Source organism: Triticum aestivum, chromosome 2B (genome assembly GCF_018294505.1).
Source record: "Triticum aestivum cultivar Chinese Spring chromosome 2B, IWGSC CS RefSeq v2.1, whole genome shotgun sequence".
Taxonomy (NCBI): domain Eukaryota; kingdom Viridiplantae; phylum Streptophyta; class Magnoliopsida; order Poales; family Poaceae; genus Triticum; species Triticum aestivum.
In genome coordinates this window covers 381,426,216-381,439,753 of record NC_057798.1, presented here as the reverse complement: position 1 = coordinate 381,439,753, position 13,538 = coordinate 381,426,216, and the positions used below count along the sequence as shown (strand labels likewise).

General features: G+C 43.2%; 2 protein-coding genes and 1 long non-coding RNA gene across 4 annotated transcripts in view; 2 read left to right on the top strand and 1 right to left on the bottom strand.

Moving 5' to 3' along the window:
• Positions 1–8,364, top strand: part of LOC123045030 (ubiquitin-conjugating enzyme E2 2) — a gene marked incomplete at its 5' end in the record, with an annotated part of 8,772 nt that extends 408 nt beyond the window's left edge. The window contains 4 exon segments of the mRNA XM_044467945.1: positions 156–181; positions 4,187–4,276; positions 4,471–4,559; positions 7,965–8,364. Of these exon segments, the coding sequence (XP_044323880.1) occupies positions 156–181; positions 4,187–4,276; positions 4,471–4,559; positions 7,965–8,093 (334 nt within the window). The 3' untranslated portion in view covers positions 8,094–8,364.
• On the bottom strand, positions 6,569–6,752 carry LOC123045029 (probable E3 ubiquitin-protein ligase RHC2A; the record flags this gene model as incomplete). Its single annotated transcript, XM_044467944.1, is given in 1 exon segment — positions 6,569–6,752. A coding segment is annotated over 1 exon segment (159 nt), but the record flags the coding sequence as incomplete, so codon positions are not given.
• Positions 8,365–9,240: 876 nt separating the features above from the next.
• Positions 9,241–13,538, top strand: part of LOC123045031 (uncharacterized) — a 4,922-nt gene continuing 624 nt past the window's right edge. The window contains exons 1-4 of one of the 2 annotated variants that reach the window (XR_006420960.1): positions 9,241–9,551; positions 10,323–10,409; positions 11,544–11,929; positions 12,885–13,530. This is a non-coding gene — a long non-coding RNA (uncharacterized lncRNA). Of the gene's footprint in view, positions 9,552–10,322; positions 11,930–12,884; positions 13,531–13,538 lie in introns of both variants that reach the window. The other variant, XR_006420959.1, reaches the window with a different exon arrangement.

Below are 13,538 nucleotides of genomic sequence, written 5' to 3'. Positions count from 1 at the left end.
TCTCGTTTGGGGGACGGCCTCTCCGTCGCCGCCGTTGTTCCCAGGGTTTGGTCTGGGGACCTCTAGATCGTGCCGAGCTCCTCAGTTTCAGTTATTTCCATGTTAGGATTTGTGGTGCTGACGAGGGATCCTTTTTCTGTGGTGTGGTTTTGCAGGCCGGATGATACGCCATGGGACGGAGGTGAGGCTCGTCGGTTTGATCTCCTCTGACCTCTAGCTGATTTACTGTTTTACGTGTGGTTGCTAGTTCCTTGGGCGTAGTTTTATTGTGAATGGTAAGGCGGAACTGCAGCTATCCTATATGTTGCTGATGGTTTTTGTTTGTCCTGGGAGTCATGCTGAGTTGTACCCTGTTTGCATCCATTAGTCTGTTATAAGCTTTGCGCAGAAAATTCCGTTGCATGATTTGGGCCTTACTGTTCGTTGGGCTTTTCTGTCGCCGTTTACAAGCAGCAGAAGGTCTGTTGGAAGTGTATATTTTAGGCTAAAGCTATGAAATCCCTGCTGGTTTTGGGTTTCCTTAAATCGGAAAAGACAAAATCTGCATGGTCGAACCTGTTACAACGGCAGACTCCACAGGTGCACCAAAATTAGGAGATTCGTATGAATTCTGCAGTAAGTAATTTTTAGTGAGTTATGGGCTGGAACGCCAGAGCTGATTTGGAGTTGCACAAAATGTTCTTTTGGTATAGAAATTTTTTAGCTTTGGAAATTCCTTTGGCAGCAAGCTTTGGACTTGCATTTGGAAATAGGTTCCCAATTTAGCTTAGGAAAGGAGTTCAGCTGCAACATGAAAGCCGTGATGCTGTTGTTCTCTTTTAAATATTATTAATACTTCATAAGGTTGAGTATTCTATCTGAGGACTAGATAAAGAAAAAGTTCATATCTGTTATGCATCGTCTTAATGCTATTTATCCACTTTGCTTCTCAGTTTATAGTTTGACACATTAGCAAACTGCTATTTTTGTGTGTAAATTAAATCAATAATATTGCTGGTGTGACAGCAATACATGATGAACTAATTTATCCACATTGCTTTGTCCGTTTAGTTTGGAACAATAGCAAATTGCTATTTTTGTTTTAAAAGACTAAACCAGTAATGTTGCTCGTGTGACAGTTCCAGGAACGTCACCTGCTTTTGAGAGCATTATTCAATCTATTTGCACTGTAGGGAAATGCACGGCAGATGCATAGTAGCTGGTAGTGATATTTGCATGCCCACGGCTCAGACCTAGTGATAAAGCATCTTAGCTAGGCCCTCCCATAAAAAAGGACAGCCTGGTGCACGTAGCTCCTGCGTACGCAGGGTCCGGCGAAGGGTCCGACCACTTTAGGCCCTCCCCATCACCACCACCAAAATCCCTCCAAGCTGGACATTGTTCCACTCCATAGGTTCAGAGTGGCCAGATAAGAAATGTAATATAAAGCGTTCCATCACCATACACGTTGGCACATGACAGTCATGAAGGAGCACATAACCAAAAATAACTATGTACGGGGTCAACCATGTTGGTGCATGATGCATGCTTATTGTGCATATGTTTTAGCTTGTGGCATCCTAATATGGCAATAGGCATGATTTTGGAGAAACTGTCTCATTATGACATATTTATGCAAATATCTAATTTAAGCTTAGTCTAGTGGTATTGAAGTTATATTCTTTATATGGAATGGTGGAAATGACGCATCTCATCTTGTTGAGAGCCCAGCCTCTTCAGGCATGTTTGGTTCACAGCCCCATTGGCAGCCAACCAATCAGACCCTTCCTTTCCCTTCTTTATGCTAGTGTAAATGTGCACCTGCAATGGACGTAACCATATGAATGCCATTGTTTTAATCCTAGTTAGCATGGACATATTTAAACAAAATTGACAAAAAAATATATTTAGTATGATGCATGAAAAAGGGCAACCTGGTGCATGTAGCTCCCGCTTGCGCAGGGTCCAGGGAAGGGTCCGACCACTTTGGGTCTATAGTACGCAGCCTTTCCCTACATTTCTGTAAGAGGCTGTTTCCAGGACTTGAACCCATGACCTCATGGTCACAAGGCAGCAGCTTTACCACTGCGCCAAGGCTCCCCTTCTATCTCTACTATATATACTCCCTCCATTCCACAGTGTAGTGCGCCCGCGCTTCCCGATATCTAAGTTTGACCATAAATTTAATCAACGAGACCGACTGTGGCGGGGTATTTAAAAAAGACGTAAGGTCTTGTATTTCACCCATCAGCGTTTCGTTCCCACCTTCATCCAACCCCACTCCGTCCTCTCCTCCTCCCTCTCCGTCTTAATTTTTTTGCTCCTACCTCTAGCTTTTCCAACTGGTCTTTGCTGAAAACCACACATGTCTTCTGGTTTACCAAATGAAATCATGTTTTCTTAGGTAAGTCAATAAGTGTTCGTTTTTTTAAAAGTACTCCCTCCAATCCAAATTAATTGTCTTGTACTAAAGTTGTACTAAAGCAGCGATAATTAATATGGATTGGAGGGAGCAGTATTTATTAAGAAAATGGTGATTCAATTGGCAGCTAAAATCTACTTTTTTTGTATGTCTCACAGTGATTGCATACAGTGATTGCAACGGGCAGTTATCTAGTAAATCAAGATGCTTTGGATCAGCCCTATTCGTGCTTTATAGGGGTAGTAGATTTTGTCTGAGCATACAAGACTTAGCTTATATTTTAGTTTTAAGTTTCTAGTCTCAGTATGCTGTCATTGTTGTATGAGTCAATCACGGTATGGTTGAAGTTGTTGGTAGTTCTGAACTGTGTACCTTCGCGTGCGAGCTGGGCAATTAGTTCAGTTGTACTTCTTTTGTAGTAAACTTCCTTCCATAAAACTTTTGACCTTATCTTACTTTTACTGGTTAAAAAGCACACTTTATCACTTAAAATGCATAATTTTACCAAGTCTACAAGTACCCACAAAATATTCTTTTTAGCGGAAATACCCACAAATTGTTATGCCTTTGCCCCCAAAAAACAAGAGCCTATTAATGGGACGATGAGTCACCAATATTGATTGGATCTATATTACATTGAGTTACTGGGACTAGGACTATATACATACAACCAATGTTCAGGAATCGTTAACTGGTAACTGCTTGGTCATCTGGTGAGTAAGGGGTTAGAGGGGAATCAGCTAGTTAAACGGACCCCAACCGAGCAGGGATTAGTCGGCGAGTTGACTGGCCGATATTTTAAACACTGCACACAACTACGAGCTTGCTGGGCTGGGTATTCGATACAAAGACATGTAGAAATGTGGATTTAGTTTAGTTTTCCAATGTTAAGAAGCAAAATTGGTGGAAAATTCACCTACTAAGATTTATCTGGGTCTGAGGGCGGATAGTTTGTCCTTGATGGTCTTATAGAACCAGTGATCAGGTTTTGATGATTACTTGGCAGTTAGGCATTTTTCGCTGGTGTAATCAGTTATCCACCTATAAAAATCACAACCGTATACCTTACACATCAGTTTCAGTTCTGATCCCTATCGTCTGAAGATATATCTTTCCAACTTTGATTGGCTGGATAAATTTAACTCGGTTACCGATATACGGACCTCTACCTCTAGTCAAGAGTTTGTACTGAATATTCACTTTCAATATTAGTGCATGTTTAGTTATGCTTATGGAAGTTGTTCTCTGTACAAATTGTCTATATTAATTTACCTTTTGTACCATTATGTGACATTGCTGTCTTGCGTGGTTAACACTTTGACAAATCATTGGTTGTCACAGAGTAATCCATACTTCCTATAGTCAATAGCTTCGTGAAGAGCCATGTGGCACATCTGATCAGTTTACTCTGATTTTGTATGGATGAACATCAGAAATTATTAAAGCTTTGCTTATTTCTATCATGAGAAATCCTCTATGCGTGCATTGTTGTTATATGGCATTTCTTGATTTTGCATGCTGAGTTTAATGTTTTGGTTTTGTAGTTTCTGAACTGCCTTAAATCATCTATTGCAAAAATGATGAACACATGTGAAAATTTTAGTGCTTATCATGGTCATCCATTCGTATTGCCACGCAGCAATGCTTCATTATATAGGACAACCAAAAAGTCTTAAGGAGTAGTTTACATTGCATCTTTCTGTTGCTGCAGTTGAATTAATGCTATTATATTATAATATGATGGCACTTGAAATTTACTGACAGTTTATTGTCTCACATATCTAGGCACGTTCAAGCTTACCTTGCAGTTTACAGAAGATTACCCCAACAAGCCGCCAACTGTTCGTTTTGTCTCTAGGATGTTTCACCCAAATAGTAATCTCTCTCACTTTGCCTTTGTACCCATCTCTCTGATTCCATATGACTAAGATACCTTCTTTCTCACTGTCTCTATCCATCTCTCTTATTTTATGTGACTCGAATACCTTTCATATCGTACTGAGTAATTATCATTATTCTAAATTGATGTTCTGGAGAAGTGGATTAATATCTTTCCTACATCTCTGCAGTTTATGCAGATGGGAGCATCTGCTTGGATATTCTACAGAACCAGTGGAGCCCTATATATGACGTTGCTGCCATATTGACTTCTATTCAGGTACCATTTTGATCAGACTAGTCAAACTTCATGTGTGATTCTCATTGAAGAGAATAGTGCTACTTTAGTAGGCATGTTCAGTCACTTGCCAAATATTGTGGAGAGGCCTCTATTGTGGTAAGAAAGTCTGTTGCATTCGGTTGGCTAGCCCACCATGTGGAGTGCTAGCCAACCCTGGTTAGTATCAATGTTAGCACCCTGCATGGTGGGCTACCAGTCTGACCCTCGTGTGTTGTTTATTAATTGTCTGGTAGGAGTCTTCGTTGACACCTCCATTTTTAATATTTGGAAAGCATGGCATTTATGTTGATTGGTTTGTGTTGCTTGCTGCGCTTGCCACGCGATAGTATGCCATATATGATTATGTACTAGCAAACATGCCCGTGCGTTGCAACGGGAGAAAAAAATATTGTATGCCCCTACCAAAAAGAAGACTCCCCCATAACACTGCCTCCACACAAACAGGTCCACACACTCAACACGGCGTCCCAACCGTGTCACCACTTATGCTCCTTCTCACCCACATTGCCGGGAGTGCTAGGTTCGTCCGATCATGATGTGTCCAACCTCGGCCAATACCAAAGCTATGTGCTTGGCGCGAGGCAACCAATGACCGTTGATGCCCTCCTGGGTGCGGCTTGAAAGGAACGAATATTCACGACATGCGTAAAGTGTGGTTCTTCGGCCAACTATTATACGAAAACCATAAACTTTAGGGCTCATCTCATCTTAACTCTCTGCTATCTTGCTCTTTTGTCCTACATGCGCTATCATATGTCTTTATCTTATTTGCCAATAATCTATTTTTGCACTATTTTTTATCCGCGACACAAATATTTCTTGTTTCATCATTCAATCATTGGCAGATAGATAGACAATAAGTGGCGGAATTTTTGAAGAATGTTCTTATATGCCAGAAAAACATGAATTACATGGCAGATTGTGAAGGCAATCACATTGATTATTCTAAAGTTAATAATACATCAGTTTCTAAGATAAGATAGTGTTCTCCCTATAATTGGTCAAAAGTTATTGTTAGCCTCTGAATCAAACAATACACAGATGAGTAAATAAAAATCATTGGTTGATAACCTAAAGTTCCAAGCATTTTATTTTTAGAACACAGGAAGACTGAAGCATTACAATTTAGTGATTTATACCATACTATGCAGCTGGTTGTAAAGGTTCTGTTAAAGTCAACTAAACAAATATCGGTCCAAATAAAAAAACCTTAATTGATGCGCTGAAGTGGGATATGGCAAAAAATCCATACATGTACAAGTTGGATGCGAACCATGATTTTGATGAATGCTTAGCAAACTGCAAACACACAAGCAGTAGTCTGGCGTATTCAGTAGCTATTTAGTTCCTGTGGCAAGTTGGGCGGAGATTATGAAGCCACCGGGGGAGACATCAGCTGCTATGCCGCCATGGACATCTCCTAATCCTGCTCCTCCACTCACTCCTCGATAGGTACAACCAGGGAGAATCCTTACAGGAGGTGAACGCCAATCACCCGTCGCCGCAGAAGAAGCTGGGTACTGGCCATCTCCATCTCCGCCTCCGCGACCTCTGGCACTTGGTCTGGCTCCAGCGGTCGCTCGTGTGATTTGTCACCGTGATGCCAAGAAACTGCGGTAGCATATGGTGGGTTATCAGTGGTTTGGTCTTGCCTATTTTATCGCTCAGCGCCAACATTTCACCGTTTAGTTTTGCTATTCCTCTACCGCTGATTACAACTAATCGGTAGCTGCAATAATACAAGCTCAAAACTCAAAACAGTAAAAGTATGACTGAAGGAAGGGTACAGAAACCAAGGAGAGTCATGAACCCGACGGAGATCAATAGTTAGAATCCCAAATGTCGATCGCCTAGTGTAGACAACTGGGAGGGGAACTCCCTCTCGCCGGCCCTCCTGCCACCAGCAAACCTCCCAACAGCAAAGTCTCCATCTGGGAGCCGCCAAATCGTCAACCTGACCGTCGTATCCTCCTCACTGCCAGCCTCAGCCCGGTGTTGCTGCCCTGGTCGTCGGCGGCGCCGAGGTCACTCGCCGGAGCAGGCCGCGCCACATCTGCGGGCAACTCGTGCCGGCACACAGGACACGAGTTACGCAGCGTGAGCCATTGCAGGATGCAGTCCTGGTGGTACATGTGGCTGCAGGGCATCTCCCTGGCCTAGGCGCAGTGGTAGTCGGCGCCGACGTGGCCAGGGCAGGCGGCGACGACGATGGTGGGCATGGACTCGACGGCGGCCTTGCAGGCCGGCGGGTTGTCGTAGGGGCGGGTGGCGCCGAAGCCACCGGCCTCGATCTGGGCGAGCTGCTCAAATCCTGGCCCCATGAGGAAGTCGGACATGCTCTCGGGCAGCGGGCGGAGGCCGAATCCGGCACCGTTGTCGTAGAAGAGCTTGAAGCTGCTGGTGGCGCTGGGGGCCTCATCGCAGGGAGGGGCGGCGGAGCGACGGACCACGAAGACCGGGTTGCACGGCGACCCCGAGCGGTCACCCGAGGCGCCACGCCGGCTCCGGCGGGGTCAGACCTCGTTGCCCCGTTGGGGCGGAGGGCACGACGGCCCTGCGCGGCAGCGGCGCGTCCATCTGCTCCAGGAAGCCGCCGTCGCAGCCTGGGCAGCAGGGGAGCTCGAGTACTGGATAAGATGAAGAGAAGCACGGGCGTAATTCTTACAAACTGGAAGGTGAAGAAGAGTCCTGCTAGACTTTTTCCCTTAGCTGCGCTTGGGCTGTTCGGCCCATAAGAGTCCAAGCGAGTCGTTTGAATTAGTACCACCTCGCGTATATATATTTTAAATTCAAACTAAAAGCGTATTGTGACGGTGAACCCACGGAGTCAATCCGTGTTTTATTATTAGGGATAGATTGAGTGGTTAGATGTAATATCTGGTTGCATTGCTACAGTTTCCAGTCAAATTTCTGTTTTTGAATTTTGGACTTGATTGCACCTGGTGGGTTGCTCCTACGCAGGAAGTTGTATTTGTCAGATGTTCTAAATCATGTCAAGTAAATCGATCTTAGAGAAATTTAAAGATGTATGGAAACTTTTCTTCTCGCAGCTTGTTGACCGGAAAGGGAATCTTGACCTAAATTATGCAGAATCACATGACAGTGAATTAAATTAGTCGGGTTTTATTTGAGATTATACCACTGTTTACAAACTGGAGCTGTACAGCCACATGGTGGTTGTACGCTGCTTATAAACAATCAGCAGTGCTGCCATGCTCAGAACAAACGTTGATGAAAAAAATGTTAGCAGAACCATTTCATGATAGATGATGGGTTGTTTCACATGTACGTGCTGCCAACCCCCATAACTGTATGCTGCATGTAGTGCCTGCATCATGCATCCATATCTGATACTTGGTTCACTAAACACTACTTCCTGTACAGTCCTTGCTGTGTGATCCAAACCCCAACTCTCCAGCAAATTCGGAAGCTGCCAGAATGTTCAGCGAGAACAAGCGAGAGTACAACCGCAAAGTCCGCGAGATCGTGGAGCAGAGCTGGACTGCTGACTAAGGCAGGGCGAGGCGGCGGCTGCCAGAAAGTTGCAATAAGCAACCATGAAACCTTTGTTTATGGCTCTCTATAGTTGGTTCTTAGATGAAATATTAAACATCTCCAGTGATTGCTTGCAGGTCAAACCGTCAAAGTATCTTTAGTCTCCGTGGTAATTTTGTGTTATGTCTCGTGGTACTGTTCTCATATGTTGTGTTGATCCTGCCTCATGAATTTAGGGGCATCCTATGTAAAAAGTTATAGCGTGGAAATGGTTGATGAATACTTGTCATGTGTTGTTACTTGTCAGGCCTCGAGGCTTATGGCAGATGTGTCCATTAGATCGGGCGTTGCCATCTTGGTGAATAGCCACGAGCAATATCCCCGCAATTACGGCTGATATGACAACTCTACCACACTTAGTTTCTTCCTTTTCAAGATTTGTTAAATGCGCTTCACTTGAGAGTTACGTTGCATAACGGCATCTCTAAGAGACCCACAAAAATTAGGTATATGTACACATTTGTTCACTATTGCAATCCAATGAGGACCAGTCAGCGAAGCAGTCCGGACGTCTCCGTGGTCTATATCTCTTTTCTTTCTCTTCACATGCATGACTCCCCTCTCCTCTCTCTCTTCCCAACAAGACACCATACCTTAAATAGCCATCATATGTATGGTCCTCATCTACATTTTTTTCTCCCAGCCGGATACTTTGTAATCAGCGTTGGATGGTTCTCTCTCATATCATGTTCGTGGACCATGCCTGGACACAAAAACAGATATATACCAAAGAAATTTACGGGTCGGTGTTGGAGATGACCTAAGGAAATAAAATGAAGCAAGCAAAAAAGGAAGATTTTGACGTCAACAGGGTTTCCCATGAGGCCCGGACTAAGAGGACTATACCACTACAATGCATCGAGAAATAAGAGATCTAGTAACTCCCGGGCGTCCTCAGCGATTTGGATTCCTGGCCGTTGGATCTGGCTGCTTGATGCGATTTGGGCCATTGGATCTTCCTCAGAAATCACCTCAGCCGTCGGATCAGATTGAAATACTATTGCAATGAATAGTATTAGAACTAGGATGCCACCGCATGTAATCCCCAGAGCCCGCCGAAGGCATTTTCGTCACTTCACGTGGTTGGAAAAGTCCCCAATAGTGTGGAGAGTGAGCACCGGGTCATTGCCCTCCACCTCCCACCTGGTCTCCTCTCTTCCCGCCTCCTCCCACGAAACCCTAGCCGCCGCGCCGTGCAGCCGCCGCCGCCGCGCCCTCCTCCTCCTTCCACCTCCTGGCCGGCGCCCAACCACCGCGCCCTCTCCCTCCCCCTACCGCCGGCCTCTCCCTAGGTGGTGGCCAGATCTGCCACGGCCACAGCCACGATGGGGGCTTCTGGATCCGCGCCGCCGTCGAGCTGGGCGCGACCAATAACCTCGGACCACACCGCCGCCACCATGGATGCACCATATCAAGGTCTCCTCCCTCGTCCCCTATGCTTCTTCTTCTTCTTCTTCTTCTCCTTCTCTCTCTCTCTCTCTCTCTCTCTCCCTCTCTCTCTCTCTCTCAATCCCTGATGTGTTTCGATTTGGTAGGCTTGGTTCCCTCCCTGATCATGATGCGTGTAGACGCATGCACAAGTTAGGTCTTGTGATCTGTTTCAAGAACAGCTGCTGCTGCTAGCCTTGTAGTTAGTTATATCCTGTTCGTATGTATGATGTGTACCCGGTGCTTCGTAGGTAGTGTGTGTAACGAGCTTTTGTTGTCATGTACCTTTGGCTGGACCATTGCACTGGTTATGTAGATATATCCTTTTGAAGTTCTTATATCCCGGTGCACGAAAACCACACAGGCCTTTAGAATATGTACGTGAATTGTTTGACTATGGTCACCTGACCACTACGTGGATGGTTGGTCCTTCTGCCATTAGGCAGGATATCTTTTGTTTTTCTCTACGAACTGCAGGTGCTTGAAATAAGTCAGCTGGTAGCCAGTTCTTCAATAAGAACAACTGAGACAGATTTGAAACATGTTTTAGACGTTTCAGAGGTGGTATATAGCAGTTCATTGTCCGTGTATATTTTACTGAGACTACAAATAAATTTTAAAGCTACTGATTTAGGCTGAGTAAGCAAAACATATAAACAGGAATAAAGTAAATTATTCTTTTAGCAAATCAGAGTGAGCTTTATTGATCCAGGGATTGTCTATAGGAATTGCAAGAAAATCATGAGGAATTTTTTTCAGGTCGCAATGGCTGACAAAGAGCTTCACGTTCATGGTTCACCAGGTTCTGCTGGCTCCACTAACAGTTGCCTGCAAGCACTTGCACAGGTCAGCTGAGATACGTCTTGCACACCTACGAGTTGATTCTTCTAGGGATCTAATTTTCTAAACGAACTTTCAGTTGCAATGCACAAATATGTTGCTAGATGAGGTTTAGAACTTAGTTGGCAGAAGCTATTTTAAGATTAGTATATTGTAGTATTTCTCTAAGGGAATTCTGTGAATATTTGGTCATTGCCAACAAATCTAAAATAGAATGGAAGTGATTGTTTGGAATGGATATTACTCTGCTGCTCATGTCTGTTACTTTTCTTGCATACAATATTTTGCTTACATGTTTACTAATAAACTTCTGTGAGGACCCCTGCTGGAGACATACGGAGTTGAGGAATAATGCAAGTGAATGGAGCTTGTTGAGTTGTTGTTCGCCTGATCATACGTGATACGTCGAGTGTGAACTACCCATTCTCCCCTCTCCTACAGTCTGTAACAAAAGCGTTAGGCCTGAGTGTGCGAGTCTGTGAGAGTAGATGGTAGGTCATTGGATATAAAAGGGGCCTTTAGTAGTCCATTTATCTTTCCAGAATGAAGTTGGAAGAGCACGAGCTCCTCTGCTCCACCCTTCGGATCCCTTCCTCTGTAGTATTTAGTTTCTTTGTTATACGTTGTATTTAGTTAGTACTTTTCAGATGGCTTAACTCCCTTTCTCTGTAGTAATTGGAGCCCATAAGTGGAGGTGTTTGTTCCTCATATGCAACCTTATTATCTGATATATAGATTGGGAAACACAGCAGGAGTTTGAGTTTATTTTCATTCAGTAGAACACAACAACAGTAGTAGACTCCCGTAAAAACCAGCAGTCGAACTGAACTAGAATACTGTGTGTATTTTAGCTTAAGCAATCTAGGATTCACTCCTGGATGTTAGAGCAACATATTTCAAAATGTAATTAATTAATGTTGCTTCCCACAAAGTATATTTCTTTTGTTTCAATAAGCATTATGCACAACTCGATGCTTGGTGCGACGTCGGAGTTCATCTTATTATATGAATATAGTGGTTGGCATGCTCAATTCGTCCTCATTGGCATCTGAACCTGAGGCTCCTGACTTACTCAAATGTTCTCCGGTCATTTCCCCCTCTCCTACAAATGTGATCAATTTGGCATGGGTATGCGTACAGTTGGAATGAGGCACCATGGGAAGGATTCAAATCTCTGAGAAGTGTGCTAAATCAATAGTGCCAATCGGTTCAGTTTCAGCTTCGAAAACATTAGGTGATTGAAAATGGCATGCTATATTTCTGCAACAAGGCTCCCTAAATATTCCCTATGTTCTAAACTGGATTCTGACAAGGGTAAAGATATGTGAGACATCCCTCATTTTATTTTAAGACCATTACTTTTTTACCTACCTCTCCTCATATAATCTCTAACATGGACGGCTCTCTATTCTCTGTGGTTTAAGGTGTACACCCTGCTATTTGGTCAGAAGTTCGGGAGTTCATACTTGGTTGTTTGATCTCAAGAACACCTTTGATGACCACGAGCAAATTGGGCGAACCAGAAGGTACTCGACTCATTCTATGCTTTTCTTGACTGCAATTTCCATCAAGTAAATATATGATGTATTCACACTCCATTATAATCAATAATTGCCTTACTGTAAAGGACTCATTCATTTTGCGTCCATTAATCTTGAACTATAGATTAAATCTTTTTGCTGCATGTTAAGTTATGTGTGAAAGGATGATTAATATGAGGCACACATTCTTTGTTTTATGGATAATACATTAACTGCTGCATGTATATCATCACAAGCAAAAAATGTGTATTTTTGAACTTTTTTCCTAAAAAATATATTTTCTTATGTTCTTGTGTATTTACGTATGATGAGTGTGGGAGGGCTTATGGCTTTTATGGTGACGAGTCACGATTGTCGCTGATCTCTACTGCCGGTAATTTATTTTACACGGTCACCATCCCATCTCTTGTTGTTATGTATGGTCCAAGTAAAAGAGGCTTTTCCTGCATTGTTTATTTGTATTAGATGACCAGTACAGGAAGTTGTAGTAGCTTCCCCGTCCTTTTTTAATGTAAATGATGGTAAGCACGAGTTAGGTTCTATGTCGACCGGCTGTGCATATTATCACAGCATGTGCTATGTTGGATCGTATCGATTTTACTGATGTAGTACATGATTTTATAGTTTTTTACTAGCACATATATATACATTTATTATTCTTTATACAAAAATAAACATATGTTGAAATCTACAGATAAATGGAAGTATGCACCTCTTGCTTACTAATATAGGATGCTATTTGCGTATCTGACCAACTTCGATTTAATTTCTGCATGTTCTTACCTTGGTGACCTTAGTGCACAACCTTATACACTAATGGGAAGGAAATATAATACATAAAAATCTGTGAAAGACCTGGTGGACAATAATTTAGCATGCTTTGTTGTGACATTTTAGTCGCCTTCTGCTTTATTGTGACTCTTTCTATTCATCCATTTAGGTACTTCTAGGACACGGACAATTTCCCTCAAGGTCAAGACCTCACATCAACCCTTCCAAGCCCCTGATGAGTGTGTTCCTTTTTTTTAAGTTTCTCAATGTCACCTCTATAGGTTTACTTGAGATGTTATGTTGCATATGTTGTGCTGAGGTTTTCCCACTTCCCTTTTAACTTCTCTGAAGTTGATCATCACATGTTTATGCAATTGGACCAAAGCAACGACATTACTTACAGCTTACCTGGTTAACATAACAGTTATGAACTAGGATGAACTTATACATGCAGAGAGAGAGAGAGAGAGGTTGTTTAAAGAATCCGGTGTCTTTGTGTTTGCCTACAGAATTCAATATTTGTTCATGTGGTGATCCTCGGCCTCTCTCTCTCTCTCTCTCTCTCTCTCTCTATGTGTGTGTGTGTGTGTGTCCTGACTCTTTGTGCCTGTGTTGACCCTTTGTTTGTCCATGCGATTTTACTGTGGACTACTCTTTCTAATTTGGCATATAGATAGGTCATTTTTAGATATTCTATAGGGTGATTACTGTTGTTGCAGCGCTGGATGGCATGTAGCAGTGCTAGATCCGGTGGTCAGCCGTCGCCGTTGCCTGTCCTCTTTGATGCGAGATCCACGCTGCTCCACTCAGTCCAGGTTCACCC